Source organism: Psittacula echo (assembly GCF_963264785.1).
Source record: "Psittacula echo genome assembly, chromosome: 1".
Taxonomy (NCBI): Eukaryota; Metazoa; Chordata; class Aves; order Psittaciformes; family Psittacidae; genus Psittacula; species Psittacula echo.
This window is the reverse complement of record NC_137735.1, coordinates 65185415-65208580: the sequence shown is the minus strand read 5'-3', so window position 1 is coordinate 65208580 and position 23166 is coordinate 65185415. Positions and strand designations below refer to the sequence as shown.

General features: G+C 40.0%; 1 protein-coding gene across 1 annotated transcript in view; it reads left to right on the top strand.

The window, feature by feature from the left end:
* Positions 1–23166, top strand: part of ARHGAP10 (Rho GTPase activating protein 10) — a gene marked incomplete at its 5' end in the record, with an annotated part of 156700 nt that overhangs the window by 105436 nt on the left and 28098 nt on the right. The window contains one exon of the mRNA XM_080639076.1: positions 11987–12137. Coding sequence (XP_080495202.1) covers positions 11987–12137 — 151 coding nt within the window. The remainder of the gene's footprint in view (positions 1–11986; positions 12138–23166) is intronic.

Below are 23166 nucleotides of genomic sequence, written 5' to 3'. Positions count from 1 at the left end.
ACCATCTCGTGGTCGCTGCAACCAAGGCAGCCCTCAACCTTTACTGCTTCGACCAGTCCCTCCTTGTTAGTGAGGATGAGATCCAGCAGCGCTCCTCTCCTGGTTGGCTGATCCACCATTTGGATGAGGAAGTTATCATCCATACACTGGAAGAACCTCCTGGACTGTGGCTGGGTTGCTGAGTAGTCCTTCCAGCAAACATCAGGGAAATTAAAATCCCCCACGACGACCACGTCCTGTGACTGTGAGGCCGCTCTCAGCTGCCTGTAGAAGGCCTCGTCAACTTCCTCACCCTGATCTGGTGGCCTGTAACAAACACCCACAACAGTATCGCCCCTGCCAGCCTGCCCCTTAATTCTCACCCACAGACTCTCAACTCGCTCGTCCCCTGTCCCTGGACAGAGCTCAGTACATTGCAGCTGCTCTCGCACATAAAGAGCAACCCCACCACCCCGCCTGGCTGGCCTGTCTTTCCTGAAAAGGACATAGCCCTCCATGAGTATATTCCAGTCATGTGAGCTGTCCCACCACGTCTCTGTAATTGCCACCAGATCATAATGTCCTGACTTAACACAGGTCTCCAACTCCTTCTGCTTATTTCCCATGCTGCACGCATTGGTGTACAGGCATTTCAAGGAGGGAGCTGAGCTCACCAATTTCACCCTAGGATTATAGGAGGCCTCCCAGTCTTCATCAATTCTAGAGTGCTGCCCCACTGGGGCAAGCCCAGTTACAACCCCATCCCCCTTCGAATCTAGTTTAAAGCTCTCCAAATGAGCCCTGTTAATTCATGCCCCAGCATCCTTTTGCCTCTGTGAGTTAAACCTTTCCCACGTGCCATCATCCGGACTGGAGCCTTAAAAAACCAGCTGTTATCAAAGAACCCAAAGCCCTGCCTAAAGCACCAGTCTCGTAGCCAATTGTTTACAGACTGAATTTTCCCATTCAGTCCCACATCATCACCGGAAGATGGAAGAAGTGAGGAGAAGATCACTTGAGCCCCAGACTCTTTCACCATCCGCCCCAAGGCCCTGTAGTCTTTCTTCATCCCCCTCAGACTGCGGGAAGCAGCTTCCCCCCCACCTGTCTGGAAGACCAGCAGCGGGTAGTAGTCTGTCGGGTGCACCAGGCTGGGGAGCGCCTTGGTGATATCCCTGATCCGGGCTCCAGGCAGACTACACACTTCCCTATGATGAGGGTCAACTCTGCATATAATTGTGCAATGTATGCTTCTGTTTTAGTACATACTGTTCAGAATTCTAGTCGGCTTTGCCTCACCAGGAGGGTTGGTGTATTTAAAACCATTTAACAGATTTTTGACTAAACAAAATGTGTTGGTCAGCTGATAATACTGTATTTCCAAAATTTTTGTGTGCATGCCATTTACACTTCATTGCAGAGAGTGCCTCTAAAGACCCTGCAGTCATAATGGAAGATAAAAAATGTATTTGAACAAAGAGCAGAAAATATTACGCAAGGCAATAATAATATAAATCCTTGTAATGGCAACAGGGAAATCTGTGGAGAAGAAAACACTGATGAGGCTTTGTGGATGTCTAGAGTTGTAACAGTGTCATTTGGAAAGATCTTAACATTTCATTCTGATGCTTCGTACAATGACAGTGTGATAGGGGGTCAAATGTAGGGGTATATTCTCAATAGAATCATAGAATAGTTAGGGTTGGAAAGGACCTTGAGATCATCTAGTTCAACTCCGCCTGCCATGGGCAGGGACACCCCACACTAAACCATGTCACCCAAGGCCTCATCCAACCTGGCCTTGAACACCGCCAAGGATGGAGCATTCACAACCACCCTGGGCAACTCATTCCAGTGCCTCGCCACCCTCTCAGTAAAGAATTTCTTCCTTATATCCAATCTAAACTTCTCCTGTTTAAGTTTTAACCCATTACCCCTTGTCCTATCACTACAGTCACTAATGAAGAGTCCCTCCCCAGCATCCCTGTAGGCCCCCTTCAGATACTGGAAGGCTGCTATGAGGTCTCCACGCAGCCTTCTCTTCTTCAGGCTGAACAGCCCCAACTTTCTCAGCCTGTCTTCATACGGGAGGTGCTCCAGTCCCCTATCATCCTCGTGGCCCTCCTCTGGACTTGTTCCAACAGTTCCATGTCCTTTTGATGTTGAGGACACCAGAACTGCACATAATACTCCAAGTGAGGTCTCACGAGAGCAGAGTAGAGGGGCGGGATCACCTCCTTCGACCTGCTGGTCACACTCCTCTTGACGCAGCCCAGGATACGGTTGGCTTTCTGGGCTGCGAGTGCACACTGAAGCTGGCTCATGTTCATTTTCTCATTGACCAACACTCCCAAGTCCTTCTCTGCAGGGCTGCTCTGAATCTCTTCTCTGCCCAACCTGTAGCTGTGCCTGGGATTGCTCCTACCTGAGTGTAGGACCTTGCACTTGGCATGGTTAAACTTCATAAGGTTGGCATCAGCCCACCTCACAAGTGTGTCGAGGTCCCTCTGGATGTCATCCCTTCCCTCCAGTGTATCAACCAAACCACACAGCTTGGTGTCATTGGCAAACTTGCTGAGGGCGCACTCAATCCCACTGTCCATGTCACCGACAAAGATGTTGAACAAGACCGGTCCCAACACCGATCCCTGAGGGTCACCACTCGTTACCGGTCTCCATCTGGACATTGAGCCATTGACCACAACTCTTTGCCTGCGTCCATCCAGCCAGTTCTTTATCCACCGAGTGGTCCACCTATCAAATTGATGTCTCTCCAATTTAGGGACAAGGATGTTGTGTGGGACAGTGTTGAATGCTTTGCACAAATCCAGGTAGATGACATCAACTGCTCTACCCTTGTGCATCAGTTCTGTAGCCCCATCATAGGAGGCCGCCAAATTGGTCAGGCAGGGTTTCCTGTTAGTGAAGCCATGCTGGCTGTCACCAAGCCACAAACACCTTGTTGTTTTTCATGTGCCTTGGCATGCCTTCCAGGGGAATCTGCTCCAAGATTTTGCCAGGCATGGAGGTGAGACTGACTGGTCTGTAATTCCCTGGGTCATCCGTTTTCCCCTTCTTGAAAATGGGGGTTGTGTTGCCCTTTTCCCAGTCATTGGGAACTTCACCTGACTGCCATGATTTTTCAAATATGATGGCCAGTGGCTTAGCAACTTCATTTGCCAGCTCCTTCAGGACCCATGGGTGAATTTCGTCAGGTCCCCAAAAAAATATTGCTACATCTAGGCGGCATTCTGGCTTAGAGGCGTTAAGTCATAAGCCCGCAGATGGTAGCCTCATGCAAGTGGCTCCTCAGCCAAGCGCACGCACCAGAGGTCTGAACCTGCAGTTCCTCTCATACTGAGCAGGATTACTACTGCGACAACACACCGTCAGTAGGTTGAAACTAACCTGTCTCATGACGGTCTAATGCATAACTATATTTCTGTTAATAATTTTTGTAGAAAACTAGGTGTAACATATATATTTTTTTGTTTTGTGTGTGTGCATAAATGTTTATATATATATCTATTTATTGAAAATGAAGGGGAGATCATCCTTACCTGTAGTGTGTTTGGTCATGGTTGTTGCTTTTGTTGGCTCCTGACTTCGGTTTGTAAGTGCCACTTTTTATCTTCTCAGGACTTCTCATGCTCTTTTCAAGAAAAAAGTACACGCAAACATTCTCCTTCTGCATTGTTTTACATTTAGTAACTAGGAGTATGTCATGTTTTAGAAAGCTAGGTAATTAGAGTATTTAATCTTAATTTGAAGGCTTTTTTATTTATTTATTTTTTATTTTAAGTATTTCTGGTAACTAAACAAGATACACAAGACTATTATGTGTAGCTGTAATAGGGAAGGACAACCTTTTTAAAATACTGTCCTTGATGTGAGTCACAGTAGGTGAGCACAGAAGAGAAGGTGAATCTGCTGTTTCTGCTGGTGCAGTGGACAAATGTGTAGGTATTGCAAGCCTGGTATATGGTTAACTCTCTCGTTTCCTTCAATGAATAGAATGGATTCATTGATAGCACTGAATGGGCTGCTATCAGGAGCGTTTTCATGAATTGTTAAAAGGTGGAGCGAGATGTGATCTGGTAGAAGCTGCTGTCTTCGTATCAGGAGTGCTACTTTTAGAAAGGCTGAGTCAACAGACTCATAATCCACAAGCGATCAAAAGACACACGGTTTTGACCTTGGTATGATTTCTTTTCTTTCATCCTTTCACAGCTGTCCTCCAGACTGTAGTGTCATGTTTTACAGGCTATGTTTAGTTTCTTCATTATAGCTCAAACATGAATTACATGGTTTGAGGTAGTGAGGACAAATGAGTGGCTTTTAGGGTCTACAGATACATCAGGTTTGTCTGAAAATTCCCTTGGTTGTTTTTGTCACTCTTTGTAATTTGCAGTTTGTCCAGAGCTCTAGTTCCTTTTGCATTGAGAAGAGAAAGTAGCAGATATGCCAGTTTAAGTATGAGGTTGAGATCCATGGTATCCACAAATCCCTGAAAGCAGTGTTACATTTGGCTATGGGTAGTCAGGCTGCTAGGCAGATGGTCTCAGCAAATGGTATCTTTGCAATGAAAAGCTGCCTTGGATGGATGGATGGATTGGTTTACTTATTTATTTTTTTGTTTATTCATAGAGCTTTGTGGTTTGGCTCACAGCCAAGGATGTTTCCTGTTTCTGGTTTTGACTTATACCCGTTTACTTTTCAGGCTGCATCCTCTGTTGCACTCTAACTAAATAGTGTGTGCCCAGCACCATCGAGAGCATTATTGATGCTATGTGGTTGGTGGCCCTCTTGAGACTTAGCTTCAGGTGTCTTTCAACTCTTGATCTAATCCCCTCTACCACCAGTATAATGACTGGGAATATTGTATAAAGGTGTTTTGTGGTTTGTAGTGGAATTCAAGCCTCAAAATCCAAAGGCTCAGAAAATCTGTATCCTGTGCAATCTCATGGAAGCCAGTGCACAGCAAATCAGATTTTACAGTGTATAGATGCTGAAGTGCAAAAGTTGAGATAACTACGTGGAGGCAAGCACACCTGTATTGGAGTGGACACAATGGTAATCTTGGAGAGGTAAGTTGCTTAAGGGTTCTAATTAACTTGTTAATTACCAAAATCTTCAATAATTTTTATTGAAGATTTTGTAAACCTTTTTCAAAAATATTTAATATGATTTTTAGACATAATGAGCTTTATTGCATTTTGGTCACTGAATACAGATTCTGTTTAGGTGTCAAGAATTTCTAGTGGATGTTAAAAAAGAATAAAAATAAAAATAGAGAGATAGAAAATTCTTCCCTGTGAGGGTGGTGAGGCGCTGGCACAGGTTGCCCAGAGAAAACTGTGGCTGCCCCATCCCTGGCAGTGTTCAAGGTCATGTAGGATGGGGCTTGGAGCAACCTGCTCTAGTGGAAGGTGTCCCTGCCTATGGCAGGGGGGTTGGAACTGGATGAGCTTTAAGGTCCCTTCCAACCCAAACCAGTCTGTGATTCTACATGTTCTGTATTTATTGAATCATGTTTGAGAAACAGAAGAAGAAATCATGTTGACTAAAACTGGAAATAAACCAGGTTTATGTAACTTTTTCCATAGTAAAGTAAAATGCAAGAAAGTAAGAAACTACAGTAACATAGGATCATTTCCTAAAGATTTCAGTGCACTAGAAATTTCCTAAAAAATTGTTAGAATTGGTGCAGAAATCAGTTTTGAACTGAAACTTCTGTCCTAGCTCTCCAGAAATTGATCTTTTGCAATTTCTGTTATGATTAAACTTTTAATAGCTCCAGTTCGCTTCTGCAGTCCCTTCAGAAAGTTAAAAAACCCCTAATCTAGAACTCTTCATCTTATTGAGTGTAGATTTTACTGTTAAGAAATGAATTGCAGTTAGTGTACAATTAGTGGCTAGTGGTTTCAATTAGTGGCTGAGCTACCACAATGTGTTTCAAGATGTTTATTTTCACCTTGCATTTCCTGAAATGCTTATATCTAGAGTAAAATTATAACTTGACAGAAAAGACATTGTTGCTTTATGTTTGCAGGAAATGGCAAAAAGAATGGCACAACCAATGCCTTCATTATGTTAAGAGGAAAAATAGCTTAGAATGCCTATCAATGTAAGAGCACACTGTGGACAACTAACATAGTTGGCCTCTTTTGTTTTGAGCATTTTTGTCTCTAATGGAAATACATGTTCTTCTGTTTTGTACAGGTTGCTGGACCTAACCTGAACTGGATTTGCATTACCTTGAAAGGAAGCCAAGTCATGAAAAGACCATGGTGATGATAAGTTTCTCATGCACTATCCCGTTAGCTGCTAATTTATAAAGTATTCTTTGGTCAGCATATTATAGCCAATTGTCATGGAAATGCAAGGAGTACCATACCCATGAAATATGTAAGGATAGAGCAGCATATGTGGCCTGGGTGGATGATTTATAATGTTCAATAAACATCAGTTGAAGTGACTGTGTGTGTTTCTTTTATTTACCAACTGCAAATCAAGTATGTATTGAAGGGAAATTACCCAAGTAAAAACTTGTACTGATGTTCTTGTCTGGAGAAATATTGTCCTCTTAAAAAATATTGTAGTAGTGGAGGCTATAACACTACCTGAATTTCAAGGAATTTGTAATGACCTTGCACAATCTAGCCTCCTTTGCATTAGACAGCTACTTCTGGTACTCTGATTCTTGCTCATGTACTCAAAAGAAGTAGATGCATGTTCTGTGTGGTAGGCGTTATGAAAGTGAATGGAGGTTTTGTCTTGCAATAAAATCGTGGCACAGCTTTAAGCTGTTAATGACTTTTTATAAGTTTATCCTAATTAGCTCTATTACTAAGGCTTTTTTTTTTCTTCTCTTTTTCATCCCACCCTGTCCTTGCTGTTTGCCTCCCACTGATTTTTAGTGGAAATTTTAATTACCCCAGTGATACAAAGCAGACAGAGATGACCTGATGTCTGGGTCTTTTCCTAAAGTGATTCCTGGGAAACATACTGAAATTCATTAATTAGTTCTGCTTGAGACCAGAAAGAACAGATCAGTATTCTCTTGTAGCAGCACAATCTAATCTACATTTCCATGTATAACTATGCATCTAGTCATAAACTTGCGGAATAGGCCAAGTTAAATCCTCCCAGCCATGGGTTTTTTGAATTTCTAAAATGGGCTCTAGTAAGAGCTCAGGATCTAGAGTCCAACACTGTTGTTGCAGATTAAGGGGAATCTGGCAGAATTCCTTGGGCTGCTGCCATGTGGATCTGCTGGTAGAATACAGTATGATAATATGTTGAATTTGGCTCATTACTCTTACGAAATGCTTCCCTAGACTTTGTGGAACACAGGTTTAGGAATTGGAATAGTTTTATGGAGGGATGATGCTCACTGCTCTAGACAGAGCTGTTATTAGCAGTGTACATCCAAGATGATTTGTGGTTTGTTTAACCTTGTAAGGAATCCATTTTGTGCTCTTGCATAGAGAGAAATAGGTCAAACATACCAGGGTTTTAAATGGCTTGTGACAAGAGTCTCGTCTTTTCTGTTGTAACTTTTACAGTACAGGCTTGAAGACTGATCCACCTCTTAAGTCAGTGTGCACTTTTAAATTTGGCTTTCATTGAACATCAGACCTAAACAATCATTTAAAGTATGTGACTAACTTGGATGGGACTGAGTAACAGTTGGATTTGTTGCTTGATAAAATGGAGTGCTATATGTGTAGTTTCACTTAGCTTCTGAATGTGTACCCACATAGGTTAATAGCATCATGCCAGTGCTTTTGAGAACTATCTTGTAGAGAACTGGTATTTTATAATCTAATGCAGTTTAGCTGCAGTTTCAAAAACTGTAACGGTGGATGTGACTGTGCAGTCGTTTGATTTTTCAGGTTGGTTTAGTACATTTTTATTACTTCTTGAATGAGATAATTCAATGACCAAACTTCATTCTTATCTTTATATTGGCATTAGTCTAAGCTGTGGTAACGTCTGCAGTCCAGATGTGTGATGATCCAGATGTGTGGTAGATCTGACTTCTACTTGAAGAGAGGCTTTTTTTGGAGTAGCAAAGAGATCTTCTGTTAGATAGCATGTTCCAGTCCTCCTCTTCCATGGGAGGATTTCCATCTGATCGTGTATGTGTGGTTGCTTAGCCGTGCGTCTGATAGCAACAGCTTGCAGTGCAAGAAGGTACTCTGCAACTTAGTCAGATGTGGTCCCATGCTGTTGTGCAGGTCAGTCAAAACACAACGTTAGTACCATTTCAGGTGCTCACATTCTGTGTGTATGATTTTGGATTCTGTCTTCTGTGCATACACAGTGTGCTTCTTGCAGCAGCATCTTTTATTAGCTGTGAAACATTTATACTTGAATGGCATTTAAATAATAAGGCTAGAAGCAAATTTGAATGAAACCAAACCCAAAACATTTTTCTCCCCACAACTGAAATAAAGCATGCCTCCATCCCTCTGTTCTAAGGCAAATGTTACAGTGCTTCTGTCAGTGCAGCAGGCAAATATCCATTAAGGCATGATGAAAAGTACTTTTCTATTTAAGTGAAAGTAAAGCAGAAAAGAGAAGCTGAATGCTGTATGTGCACTTCTTAGGGCAGAGGTTGACCTTCTGCTTGCTTTTCAGATGCTCGCCTTTGCAAAACTGTGGTATGAGCTGTAGCTTTGGTTTGCACCAGAAAGAAAACTGAAAAGCAGGTCCAGTTATCAATGGGCTCTACTGGCTTTTATTTTCATACTGAAAAGACAAAAATACCAAAGTAGGGATGAACATAAATATGAACTGCTTGAAAGAGCAAAAATGACTCCAAGTATACTTTTTCATGCAACACATGAGGGTAGGATGTTTCCTGTTTCTTATGTAAAAAAAATTAAACCCTAATGGTCATTCTGGTGGTTGTGTGTATGTTTTTTGGAGGGATTCTGGTTTGTCTTTCTTTGTTTTCGTGTGTCTCAGAATCCTGCAGGGCAGTCTGTAATACTTGGTGATTTCATTGCTGAGTGTGACAGTTGGTCTCAATTTGCTCTGCATGGGTAAATTTGCTCTGCAGATAGTCAAGAGGTGGTGTTCTCTAGGACATATCTAAATGTGCCTTTCAGGAATCCTTTTCTTCTCTGTGAAGACAGATATCGAACGTGAGCACAAGGAAATAAGTCCTGCAGCTTGTAGCATTGCATTGTAGGAGTGAGAAGGTGGAGTTTGTGTGGACCCTTGCCTTGGTCCCAGTGGAGAACACATGGCTTTTTGCTACTCTGGAGCTGTTGGGATGTGATTCGTGCTTCCTAGAAAGCAATATACTACTTACTGTCCTTATCCCAGAAAGGAGACTTCTCTACCAATCTGTTATAAGAAGAAGTCAAGAGCAGAGTCAGGTAAAATAGGGGATGGGCCTGGCAGGAGAGAACTATTTGGGCAGCTCATGACTGCCTGCCACTGGTATCGATATGAAGTTAGCTAGCATGTGCAGGGCTGCCACTGCTTGAAGTGTGACTCCACTGCTTGCTTGTTATTTCTCCTGATTATTGTATCAGGTTTTTCCCCCCCCATAAACCAGAACAAACCATCAGTCATCTTTTTTGCATCATAGATACTTGCAAGTAGAAGTCGGCTTGGATTCATACCTGTTGCTAATTCATTATTCTGTTGCCTATCTGGCGCTGGGTATCATTGAGTAAGGGTTGCCTTTGTGGTTTTCTTGATTGTGTTTTCCTTTTGTGGCTCTCTTAGTTTCTTATATTTTAGAAGAGTATATTGAAATACTAGTAAGATAAAAAACCATAAGAACTTTACTGCAACCTGTGCAAGCCACCTGAATGCATGCAAGAAAGCTCATGGCTTATGAAGTTCTCCTGGGGAATACTTGTTCTTCTTACCATCATTAATTTCAGTGAAGATGTGTGGATAAGGCTGTACAAATAAACACAGCTGCGGAATGTGACATAGTAAACAACATGCTGAAACCTCTTGGCAGAGAATTATTTACCAGGGAGCCCAAATGCAACACTTAGTTCATGGAAAATACGGCATTTAAAGTTTTGGTACTTTTGAATTTTTCAGAAGCAAATATTTATCCCTAGAACTGCTCAATCTAGCTTTGTAAATACACATAAGGGGGCAGTGTGGTACTGTTAGCCAAGTGCCATGGAGGTGCACATTAGATTTTGCTATTATATATTACACCATGTTTTAAGAGATGACTTTAGCACTCTGAGCGCAATTAGAACTTTGTCACTGTCTGAGAGTGCTGCTTTGTCTATACTGGGGAGGACCAGGTTGAACTGTTTCCTTTCTTCTTTATAAATATTTTGTTATTAGAGAGTTTTTTTTGTACTGTTTTGGTTCTCTCATAATCCTTCATAGGCATGTGAAGGAGTGGGAGCCAGTTTTCTTGACACTGGTATGGGGAAGTTCAAATGACATCATTCAACCTCCCCCACAGCAACATTCACTTATTGGGAAGGAAGATAATATTTCCACTGGAACTTTCCTTTGCACACCATATATAGGCTTCCTGCCTGCTGCTGCCCAGTTTTGGGAAATATGATAATTCTTCCACCGTATTCATGGAAAATGGTGTTTCTGATCATTTTGTTAACAGTACAGTCTTCTACCTGCCAATACAAGAACTGTGATTAAGCAGCTATAAAACAATGTATGCTTGGATTCTTGGGTCATCTTATTCCTACATGTGTTAATATTCAGTGATGTCTTGAGTGCTTTACCACAGGATGCTTATGTCATTTTTCTCACCTATTAGAGTAGCCTGGCTGGCTTGCAGTTTCATGCTACACCTGACATGTGCTGCAATAATCCAGAAATGCGTTATCTGTGGCATTTCTTCATACTTTCTGCATGAATTTCTACTTCATAAAAAGTTTTCCCTTCAAGATTCATTATGAGTCTCCTCTTTATAATATTTCCTATACAGAGATGTGGCAGTGTGAAGTTGCAGAGCACAAGAATACCTTATACTGTTTCATTGTATCTTGTTGTGTTACCATGTTGAGTTGCTGTAAGGTGCTGTACAGACACAGGGCTTTTCTTGTTCAGCTGCTGTTTGTGTTTATCTGCTGGTTTGACTTTGTTCAAGTACGTACTAAGCTAGTTTGTTTGTGTGGATCTGCCGTGATCACTTGGAAAAGGCTTGTGTTAAATTCTATATTAGCATACTGATAATTTTCTAGAAGTAAAGCAGCGTCATTAGACTGTACCCTGTATATGACACTCAAAATAAAAATGCTGTCAGGTTGAGCAAATCTGCTTTGCTGGTTAATCCAGAGAGAAATTACATGATATTTTGTGTGAAGTGGTGGTATGCTAATGGTCATGACTCAAAAGATAAAATGGTGACAAGAAATGCGATCCTTTTTATATGTATCCTTGTGGATATCATCATTTAATATAAATGTGACTCAATATGTAATAGTTAACTGAAAAAGTTCTCACATGGTATGTTACCATGGTATCTCTGCCTAAAAACCCCTCCCCTTAAAATTTTCCTCCTGCTGTCTTCAAGAGTATGGTTTTGTTTTGTTTTAAATTAAGATGAATGATATTATAATGATATCAAAAGATTTGAAAATTAAAATGGGTATTCTGGCAAAATGATAGGTCCTAGCTAAAGCTATAAATCTATTCAGTTACTGGTTTATAAAGTTAGTATCCCCCTTTTTCCCCTTCCCCTCCATCCTAGCTGGCAAGTGTGGCTGCAAATATTTTGTCTTTGGATTAACTGATTTGCAGCTTGGTTAATGTGTAGACAGTGCTTTTGCTTATTTTCATATTTTATTCATTTATTTATTTATTTATTTTAAAAGCACTCATTAAAACCCACGGCATACTCCCAAACTTGAAGGAATGGATTTTTGGCTCCTGCCTGCTTTGAATGAAATCCAAAACAAATGTTGTTTGATAATGGTTTACAGTTGCATTACACAGGTTGCTCTTCACGATAAATAATTAACACCCTTTGTGTTCTTGATTGCAGATTTTCAAAACCCTGCCTGATGCCACTTTTCCTGAGCCAATCTCTATGTCAGTATCTCCTCCAAATGCCCCACCAAGGCAATCAAGAAGACAAGGACAACGTATTAAGAGGCCTCTGGCTGTTTACAATCTCTGTCTTGAGCTGGATGATGGTAAGATGTTACTAATAATTTCAGTCTTTGCATTAGATGGGCTGTGTATCCTGTCTTCCACAGGTGTTTTCATTTCATGTTTCATTTGTGTATGTCTGTTGCCTGCACATGCATGCTTGTTTAATTGCTCCAGGACATGTAATGAAGGAAGGAGAACAACAGAGTAAGGAAAGCATAAAAAGAACTGTCCTGTGACTTACGTTTAAAGTAGGACGAACTGTCTTAAATATGCTTTTCCCCTCTAAAAAAGCAGCTCCTGTTTCTTTGGGGAAATCTCTTTGACCTCTACTGAAGATCACACAGCCATAAGATAAATGGAGAGAGAGCTAAAATTAAAGCAAATCTTTTATGAGAAGAGCTAATGCACTCTACAGTCAAATTCATCTGGATTAAAAGCTCAGGTCACCACTGCACTAGGGAATACTACTACTTCACTTGAATCTTTAATACGTTGATGTAACTAGCAGTAAATACTTGTAAACTTGCCTTACTGTTGAGAAGCAAAGCAAAAAAAATCTTGCTTTTGCATGCAGTAGCAACATACAGTGAAGCAAAGGGTGTATAACATCTTATATATTTTGACTGTTGGCCAGAAACATAATTGTTTTCCTGAAATTTCACTGCTCGGGGGTACGTAGAGTACTGAGAAGGCAAGTCAGGGCTCATTTTGTGTTTCAGATTTTCTCCACCCTATTCCTTTTCCTCCCTCATAATGTTGTTAGTCAATTGCCTTTTCACATGAAGAAATACTGGATCAGGGCACAAAGTCCAGCAAGTGAAAATAAATGGCAAGATTTTGAGCTCGTGCAGTAGTAGGAGATTCATTGATGAACTGTCATTAAATCAGTGGTCAATAGTGGTTGATTTCTTAAGAAAAGAGCACAAATACCTACAATAGCTGTTAAGTGCAAGTTTTAGAAATAAACTCAGGAATGTTTATTGTCTCAAAGCCAGCTTTACAGAGTCTGCAAAAAATTCAGCATGCCTGCCATCAGATTAAATTCACCAGGGAGATACATAATCTCTGTGCCTTTCTTTTCTTGCATCAAATATGAAACTAAATGCCTTGACTAGAAGGTGTTTAAGGTTCATCTACTTAAAAAGCTTAAGCTGTGTTAATTTGAATAATATGCTTCCAAAAGCTACGAAAGCTCTTGAGCTATACCTGCAATAATAAATTTATCCTCATTTCAAAAACAAAACAAAATTGAAGCCACTCACAGAGCTGTTTACATCTAATTTGGGATGTGAATCCCAGCAGGTCACAAGAAATACCACAACTTCTCCAATTCCAAGCTGCAAGGTATGCACTGAGGACCTGACCTTGACCCTAACATAATAGACAGAAAGTATTTTATGGATTATTTTTGTTGTAAAATTCCCAAATACAATATTGCTATTGAAAACTGTTGCAAACGTTCGACTTCTTCTAAACACAGTCCATATTTTTGTCTAATTTGGGCATCTTAACAAAGAGAAGAACTGGAATTGTTAAAGGCTGTAACTGTTACATATCATATAGAAATATGGTACTTGTCTGGATCTAGTGATGAGTTGCAGAATAACCTAATACGTCATTATGCGTAGAACTGTGATGAAGACTGAATTGCTGCAGGTAAAGTCACAGTTCCAGGATGGATGGCATTGAGTGTGATCTGACAGTAGTACTTCCCCTTGTAACTTTAAAAAAAAAAAAATATATATACTTTGTAGTGTCTCCAGCTGCTACTGAATGTAGTGGTATTCTCAATCTTTTGTTGCTAGAAAACTGGCTGTTAGTAGGTACTGACTACATGCTAATGCTTATTTTAATTGTGTTTAGCCAGGTAGTTGTGTCAGAAAGGTAGCTAGTAGTTGGAACAACAGTTGCTTGGCACGTGTGCAGTATACATGGCAATACAGTACCATGAGCAAAACTGCGTCATTACGTTATCTGAGGAACTACCCCAGTGGATACAGGGTGCGTAAGTCAGACAGGCTGATTAATTAACTAGTCACTAAATAGACCTCAGTGCCTCCAAATATGCACCGTGGCCTCCAGTCACTTTGTTCTTGGGGCGGGGGGGGGAAGGAATAAAAGTGAGCCTGGGCTTCATTCCATATTTACCTAGTTTCTTGGCTAACAAATGCATGTTTTATAACTGCTCTTTGGAAGATTTTATCCTGTGTGTGTTTTTAACAGGAAATTAAACATTAAACCCCTTCCCTCCCCCCTCTTTATTCACAATGGCATGAGTTAAGCACCAGGCATAAGCCAGTGTTTTGTATTTCCTGGATATGGCAAAATTATCATAATCTTATTTTAAACCAAGTAGCTGACACATATTTATATGTAAATATATTTGTAGACTCTAAATATATTTGTAACTCTAAAGTTATTGTGATCATATATAAATATTCTATGCATTGAAACTAGACATATATTGAAGACAAAATCTCTGTGCTGGAAAACTTCTTGAGCGTGTTTCTTTTAGGATTGTTATGCAAACCAGGAAATTGTTAGAAAAGCGGAAACAAGTCTTTAACTATCAGCTGCTCCAGGGAGTTAACAGGCTTTGGAATCACTGTTTGAATTGGAAATGCAGGGTGCGGGCCAGCTTTTCTTTTTAAAAGCATGTTTGCAGTCGGGAAGCTTCTTGACTGCACACAAAATGTGTGCAGCAACCACCCAGGAAGGGGCTGTAAGAGGCATAAATATTGATAGATAATAATAGCTGAAGAACACACACTATGTTTGATAAAAATCTTTATTTTGCCTTCTAGTAATTAGCTGTACTGAATTCTGATGGTGCATAGATTTTCCTTCTACATAGCAATTAGATGATTAAACCTATTTGCAAACAATTCAAGTATTCTATTTACTACTATAAGGATCTTCATTTCCTGAAAGACAAACTTCAGTCACAGATGATACGGTCTGTTTGCCTTTCAACTTCTTTCCTTTGTGGTAAACTAGTTACTAAATTTTCGCTCTGATGTGTTTTTGACATCTCAGTGACTCAAGTAGAACTAAACTTAATGGGGAACTCTGAGCTACTTTCATATGTGCCTTAAACCCCAAGTTCTTCTTTCAGCAAAATGCAGTTTTGTCTGAGATTTACATTAGGATCATTTCCAGAGTTTTACTGCTTTCTGAAATGAAGACATGGGTTCATTTGGTTTTTCTTTTCTTTTTTTTTTTCTTTTTTTTTTTTTTTTTTAATTTTTATATTTTTTCTGGAAATAGCTCTTCCTCCCACCAAATGAATTTTAGACTGAATTAAGGAGCACTACAGAAACTCCTGTGGCTTGCAGTCTTAGCTATGTACAAATGACTTTGCATTCTCTGTCTCTCTGTGCAGGGAGACAAAGACTATTAGCTAGGACAGGGAGTTGTTTATCCTGTTTTTCTAAAAATGTCATTGGGTATTTATTTTCCATTTGGACAGTCAGTATATATCGGAAAAGATCTCTGTTTATATTTCTTCTAGAGGGCAATGCAGAGTTACAGTTTTATTCCCTCCGAGTCTTACTTCATTTTTTACATACTTTCTTTGTCTTGGAGCAAAATTGACAGTTTTTTGTTTTAATCTTTTTCTGTGCCAGACACTTAGAGATTATTAAGCTATTTTGCAGGGCTGCTAGAGCAACTCAGGTAAGAAAAGTCCTGTGTAAGGTAGACAGTGTAATACAATCCATTCAAGATGAACAGAGAGTCACCATGAGTTGCATAAATCATACCTGGAATCAAAAAATGGGTCTTGCATGGTGATTTGTCCAACTACAGAACAACTTGCTTTCTAAACAAACCAAAATATACTTCTTAAGGCACAGTGCTTGCTGATGTCTTTTTCTATCTGAATACCCCCTAGGTGTCAATATTTCCCATTGGCACGTACATTGGCATAGCATACTAGTATCACGTGGGGGCTTGTTTTGTTTTTAAGGTGTTTGTTTCCTATTCTTCACCCCCCTAACTCTGGAGCTCAGGAGGCATATGGGGTGTTTGCGATAGCTTTCTGCTGCTGTTGTATTCCCTCTCCCTCCTCTTCCCATCCCTTCCTGCCCCAAACAAATAAGTAAAAACCCCATAAACTTCATTGAGAATTACTGAACATAAAACCTGGATGTTAGAGGAAGCCTTGGATTTATAATAAGGAGACTGGTCTTCAGAGCTGGAGCAGCCCAGATCTGCAAGGTTGCAGGTGTGAAACCTGGCCTTGAACTCTTTCTATTTCTGAATCTGCTGCTTGGAAGTGTTTCTATAACCTGGCACATAGTAGGGGAAATGGAAAGAAAAGCAGCTACATAGGCATATCAGAAAGCTATAAGGCCTTGCAACACTTGCTTACAAAGCTGTTGTTAATGGCTGAGCAGAACACACAGCTATGCTGTTATGAAATAGGTGCACCAATATTAGTTGTGAGGGGAAGATCAGAATGATTTCTGTTTGCTGTGTAGAATTTAAGATAGTTTGTATTTCATCTTGCTGCAAGAATAGTTCCTGCAATTCTTTGTGATCTCTCACAGCTTTTTCTACCTGAATGGCCCTGAGTAGGATAAGTGCTATACAAAGTAAGTCTTTCTGAATTACTGCCAGTGAAGGTGAAGCTTTTTCTTAGCTAATAGTGTGTATGTGTAGAGTCCCAGTTTCCTATCAGGTCATCGACTTCGGCATGGAAAGCTTTGAGTCCGTAGAGGGTACTTAGGTTCTTGGAGTTATGTAATAATTTTGGGCCATGCTTTGCATACACGCCATACATTCTGGTCACTGTTACACTTGTGAGTAATCTATATGTTACAGCCTACTTACTGTACAGTTACTTGAAATCAGATTTAACTGTCATAATATAGTAAACATCTGTTAACTTCTTTTCAGATGATGTGTTTCAAATCCTCATCTTTGGTGTGAGAATTGTCTTATCACCAGCAGTGCTTGTCTTCTTTCAGTACATGAAATCCAGAGGCTGTAGAAATGTTCAGTGTAAACACATCCACATGTGCACACAGCAGGAGTCAGAGCTGTAGGGAAAGGAAACTTGAATAGCCCTAAAAATAAAATCTGCATTTAAAAAAGGAATGGGCAGTTCAGGAGATAGGGTCAGTCTTTCCTTGAGGCCAGACATTATTAAAAATCTCTGATCTCCTGTAATAATCCTTCATCTTTTTAATTCTCTACATTCTGCACACAGACATACAAGGGCACATATTACTGTAAGAAGGCCAGTTTGGCATGCTAAAAGTCATTAATCCCAGGCATGGAAGTCACTGACGCATCTTTGCTATATGCCAGCTGTGCTCTGGCCAACCTCTGTTGGTTGAAAGTAAATATTCTCACCCAGCACATGAGAGTGTAAGTAGAATGAACCCTTGAAACTGTTCAGCTCTTCAGTCAGTTTTTTATAGATGAGAGTGTGCATTTGCTGAATGAGGTGTTTCCTCACATCGGATGCTCTTGCTTCCCTTCACTCACAAGGATAGGAGAGAAGGTCTTGGAGGGGGAGGTGGTGAACTTTCTGAAAGGCTGATTTGCAAGTTAGAAAATATGATTTCTTTTCCTCTTTTGCTCCTGCTCTCTTGGTGTTTTTATTCAGTCAGAAAAGAAACTTCATGTTCTTGTTCCTCCATTAGGTTGTGGAGATCTTTGTCCTATTTCTCTTTTTCCCTTTTTTCGCCTGTTTTCTTCTTGTGAAAGTTGTGTTTAGTGCAAGGTAAATTACATTCCTCTCCTTCCTTCTCAGCTGTACTTCTAACATGCTTAACCAACAGGAGTTTGAATAAGTACTTAGGAGATATCATGGAGCGGTAGTAGTGGTGGGACTGCTTGGCTAGGATTGCAGTCTCATCAAAGACTATTTGACTGGGCCAAGCGAATTAGCCTCAGAGGCCATATTAGTTGACATCTGCAAGCAAGATGCTTGATGCCTGGCAAGTTTGGTTATTGCACTGAGCAAGTGGATTTCATTTGTTTTATAACTGGTACAAATTCACTGATGATGAGTGTGTTCACTTCTGTCTACCTGGCCATTAACACTGCTTGGATCTGCCCATGTGCTACACAGCCTCCTTGATCCATCTCCACAGCCTCCCTTCCACAGTAGAGCTGAATCCAACTCTGAACTCCACACCAGATTTGTAAAATAAACTAAACAAATAAAAATAAATAAAAAGTTGCACTTTTAGACATCTAACCCCGGAGTGGGAGTGTCAGAGGCATGGGTACTGGTAGAAAATCTAGGTATGGAAGAAAATATTGAATAACTACATGGAGGTAGCAAAATCTGTCTTCCTGATCATCAGCTGGAAGATTCCTCTATAAACGTGTTACCTGGCTGTTCAGCTAAAACAGCTGATAAAACTTTCTTTAGGGCTGTGTAGCTTGTTTTCAGTCATCTTTTTGATAAGCCATAGGCATCCTGCTTCATCATCCCTCTGTTGAAATGACTATTACAACAAAAGAAAAGAAGTTAACAGAATGAGGAAGGAGGCACAGCAAAGTGCCAGCAACATACTAAAAATGTTTCTGAGTGGCTTTCTTATGAGAGATCTGTCACATACACAATGTGAGAGCAGTTAGTCTTTGTCATTATCCAAGTACTACCATGGGTTGTGGAATTATTTGCAAGAAACTCCTTTTAGTAAGCCATGAGAAGTAATTGCAAATGAAGTAAGTTGCCTAGCAAAAGAATAAGAGACAACAGCATGATGCTGTATCTGTTTGACAGCTCAGGAAAAGAGTTTTTTAACACCTTACCTTTTGGGGGTAAAGGACCCTTACAGAGACATTTTTCCAGCTGGTCAGTGGCTGAATTACCAACACAACAGAAAAGGAAACATGGAAGAGTATTTTCATGGACTTTGAAGGTTTGGAGGCCATTAAGAAGTGCTGCTGAATTAGAGAACTTTTAGCCCTGATTACAGCATTATAGCCCTCTTTGATCTGCTTTAGTTTTCCACAGTTCTCATTTTCATTGACTAGACTAGAGCCGTTCTGTTGATGGGTTTCAGTATCGATCTGGACCATAGGCAAATGTTGCCTGAACTTATGGAAACCCAACACTTAGTGCTACCAAAAATTATGAAAGCTTTGGTTTATTATATACCAGACTTTTCAGGAAGTGGCTTCAGTTCATCATTGCATTTTTCAGACATAAATTTAATGTGTGGCATCCCAGCCTGGTAAGGCTGAAGGTTGTGAGTGGTTTCCTGCCAAGCAAGCTCTGGTGAAAAATTGAGTAACCTTTGAGTTTGGATACTGCTCTTGTTATCATAGTATACACAAATCAAAACAGGAACCCCTCTGCATGCCTGTATCTGATTTCTGTTACGTTTCAAAATTTAATTATGTGATATAAATTAACATCACAACCTTGTGTCCATGACTCTGTATCAAACTGATTTTCCACAGTTTGAGGAATAAATTAGAATTTTTTACTTGTTTTAGATTTAGCTTGCTCAGCAAAAGGCTTGCCTACAATTTTATTTGTCTTTGGGATTTTATTCACATAAAGAAGTAAACCAAGCAATATTTTTCCTGAATTTTGAGAGAGGACCTGCAGTAAGGGAGATAATTATTGAAATAACTGCTATTACAGGTTACGTGTATGTCTAGAAAGAGGTTTGTTTAAAATTGAAACTTGCATTTTGGAAATAAAAAAGTATGAAAAAGGAGGAGGGCAGGGGTATAGTCCCAGAGCCCCACTTGCCCCTAAGTAACTTGCAGATGAGCACATTTCTTTCCCTTTCCTAGCCCCAGCTCAGACACCCACTTTTTTGGCTACAATTCTTGAGTTGCATCAGCCAGTCTTGAGGCAAATTCTGTCTGGTGCAGCTTCCTCCCTTTCCTGATGTATCTGAATCATTATGGAGTCGGGAAAAACAATCTTTCTACAGGAAAGCTACTTTGTGCCTAAGGTACACATGCTTGTACATGCACACATTTGAAAAATATATCAAAGTTGGTCTTTATCTGGGAAAAAGCTGTAGTCAACGGTAATAGTTGTGTTAATTATTTTGTCTGAGAAGAAAAAAATAGCTGGCATAGAGATCTAATTCTTACTCTGTGTGTTTTGAAAGACAGCATGAAACTGATGGGAAAGTGGGTTGTCTGCTGTCCATTTGCTCCATGAAAGCTCTGTCCCTTTTAGGGTATATAAGTCTATGATGTCTCAATTTAAGTAAGAACTATCTGCATACTAGGACAGTGCTGCAGTGTACAGGATTTGCTACACAATGAGGATAATGGATACTTTTTGATAATGAAATGCAAAGCTGTTTTTCTGAGTGTTTACAGGAATCTGACCTCCAAATACCCAGTATTTGGTAACAGTGAAATAACTCTCTTGTTTAGTTTTAGCATTCTCTATGATTATTTTTAACCAAATAATAGATCATTATTAGCTTGTTTTTATGTGATTTCACCTTAGTTTGGAATCTTACATGTTTAAATAGCAGGATTTCTGTAGTCTAAAGGTGAGTAATAAACAATTCTGTTGACACGTTTCAGTGGTGTGATAAACAAAAGTACACAGTTTCTTAATTTACTTAGAAACAGATGACTGGACTTCATTAATTCAAAAAACTATAAAAATGTGATGAAGTAGAAGTAGGTCTGAGTTCACCTGGTCCTTGGTGTGATTACCGCAGGATGATCTGTACTGCAAATAGAGAACAAAGGATGCAGCTTTGCATCTGGAAAAGGCCATTCTTGACTGCAGAGTCCTCTGGTCACTCTGACTATCACCTCTCTCCACTAGAATTACCTCTAGGTTTCCAGGAATGGCTGAATGCTTTCCAGAGTGACTGGTACTTCATATCACAGGATCACTTCAGGTTTTATTAACTGTGTGAGACAACTTATCTTTATGTTTTTCATGCCTATTTTCTGTGGATGCTGAAGCTCTAGCACATGGAACTAAGTTCTCACTTGCAGAGGATATTTGATACTTGAATTTCTTTTCTCTTCCTGATCTATGAGATTCCTATTAAAACTAAAACATAGTACATACCCACAGATTAAGAGCAAAGCTACTTTCTACTTGGTTGAACTTCTGTATTATTATGGGAAGGGAGCTATTTATGGTGAATGAATGTTATCTCAGAGCGGGATGCTGAAAGAGAAGGATGACTGGCTGCACAGCAGTGCAGCTGCTGCTTCCCAGTCTTGTGATGCAGAAAATGTCAGACTTGAAGGTGCTAATAGGTATTTTGCAGCATCTCTAATTTACCCTGCTCAGCAGTTCTCCCCGTCACCCCTTGTCACAGCTAGACCTGTGTGATTGTGTCAAAGTGGAATGAGACAAGTCTTTTATTCTCTTATTTTGCCATGATTTGTTTATCTGATGAGCACTTAAAACACTTATGGTAGTTCTCTTCTGTCCATTCCGTGTATCTCAGTAGAAACTGTTATATATTCCTCATTTAGTCCAGAAATACTCACTTTAAACTGTTTTCATCCTCTGGCTACCCTCAAACTGTAGGCGTTGGTTGTAATGTTGAAGATTAATTTTTCATTCAGTAGTGAAATATGTAATTCTTTACATAAGCTGAAGTTGGAAGAAAACTTTGTTACTCAAGCAACTGATAGTGTTAGCTCTCTGGTTTTCATAGTTTTTATTACAAATGCTTTTTTCTTATTTAGAATTCTTGGAGTAAAGTTAGGATCTGATTATTGACTCTGCCAAAGTATTTCAGTTTTTTCAACTTTGGATGCCAACAAAAAATATTCTTAGACTAGCCAGATGGGAGAGGAGAAAAGAAGGCAACTGGGAGGCATGTCATGCTCAGTAAAGTGGAAGCTGAGTTCAGATTTCTGGTATGGAAGGTCTGAGAGCCTTTACTATCTGAGGCTCATCCAGACAAAAGGGAAAAGGAATGGAGGGTTACATATTTGCTAGAAAGAAGCTAGATGAGGTAAGTCTTAGACTATATAGGTTCTTTCTTACCCTGTGGGCATTTTTCACTATGAGAAGGGGTGATACGAGGCAGGGATTTAGGGAAGAAGGGAGAATATCTGGGTTAGAAACTGAATGGTGAGTAGTACCAGCTAGACACAACCAGTAAACGGTTAGTATCAACCTCAGCTGTCTTGTTTTCTAGATAGGGCTGTTCTGAACTGTGAACAATCATAAAGGCAGAGCACGGGGTATTTGTTGCAGAGGCATAGTGGAAGCTCTAAGGTTTGGATGACTGTTGTGATTAGAACAGTGAAACAAGAAGATAATTTAGATGACAGTTTAAAAGGATCTGAGCAGTCAAAAAATTTAAATAGTATGCAAAAGGTGGTGAGAATGTGAAACAAGTTTTAACCCTGTTTGGAGTAAAATTGGATCTTACACCTGTTTGCGTAGGATGAGGAGATAAATCATAGAAGCAGCTTGGTTGCAACTCTAGAAAGATGGCCAAGCTGAATGCTGAAGGCACTCAGAGGCTTCCCACAACATAAGGAAAAGAAGGTGAAAAGTTGATGGTTGGAGTGTTGACAAACATTCATAAGACATCATACAGACTTACTGCTTTTATATCAAGAACCCTCATGTCCTTCATCTGTTCTGGCACTATTTGGCACCCAAAGCTAAGACTGTAATGGGAGAGAAAAGGAAGGGGGATTGACATTTTTAGGGAGAGAAAATGAAGGCACCATGAACACCAAACTGTGTGCTCAAAAAATTGCTGTAAATGAGCTTTAGAAGAAATCAAGTCGTTCCTATTTTATAGTGTAAGAGCTCATTAGAATTCAGGTGGCAGAGAAGAAGAATAGGAAGTTTCTGAAGCTCCTCGTTGAAAGAACCTGTCAGTCCAATGTAGCAGTTAGTCTTTTCATAGAACTGGGAAACCTGACAGTGCTGCTCACTGGAGAACAATGCTGGAGATAAAGAGGAGTGAGAGAAACAGTAAAAATATTAGACTACCAATATTAGGGAGCCCCTGAAGTCTGAGGTAAAATGAAAACCATGAAGCTGATTCAATTCTGGCAATGTCCATAACACTCTTTAGCAAACAAACAGTGTTAAATCTTTAAAGACCTTTTAATCTCCAGTAGTTTAGGATC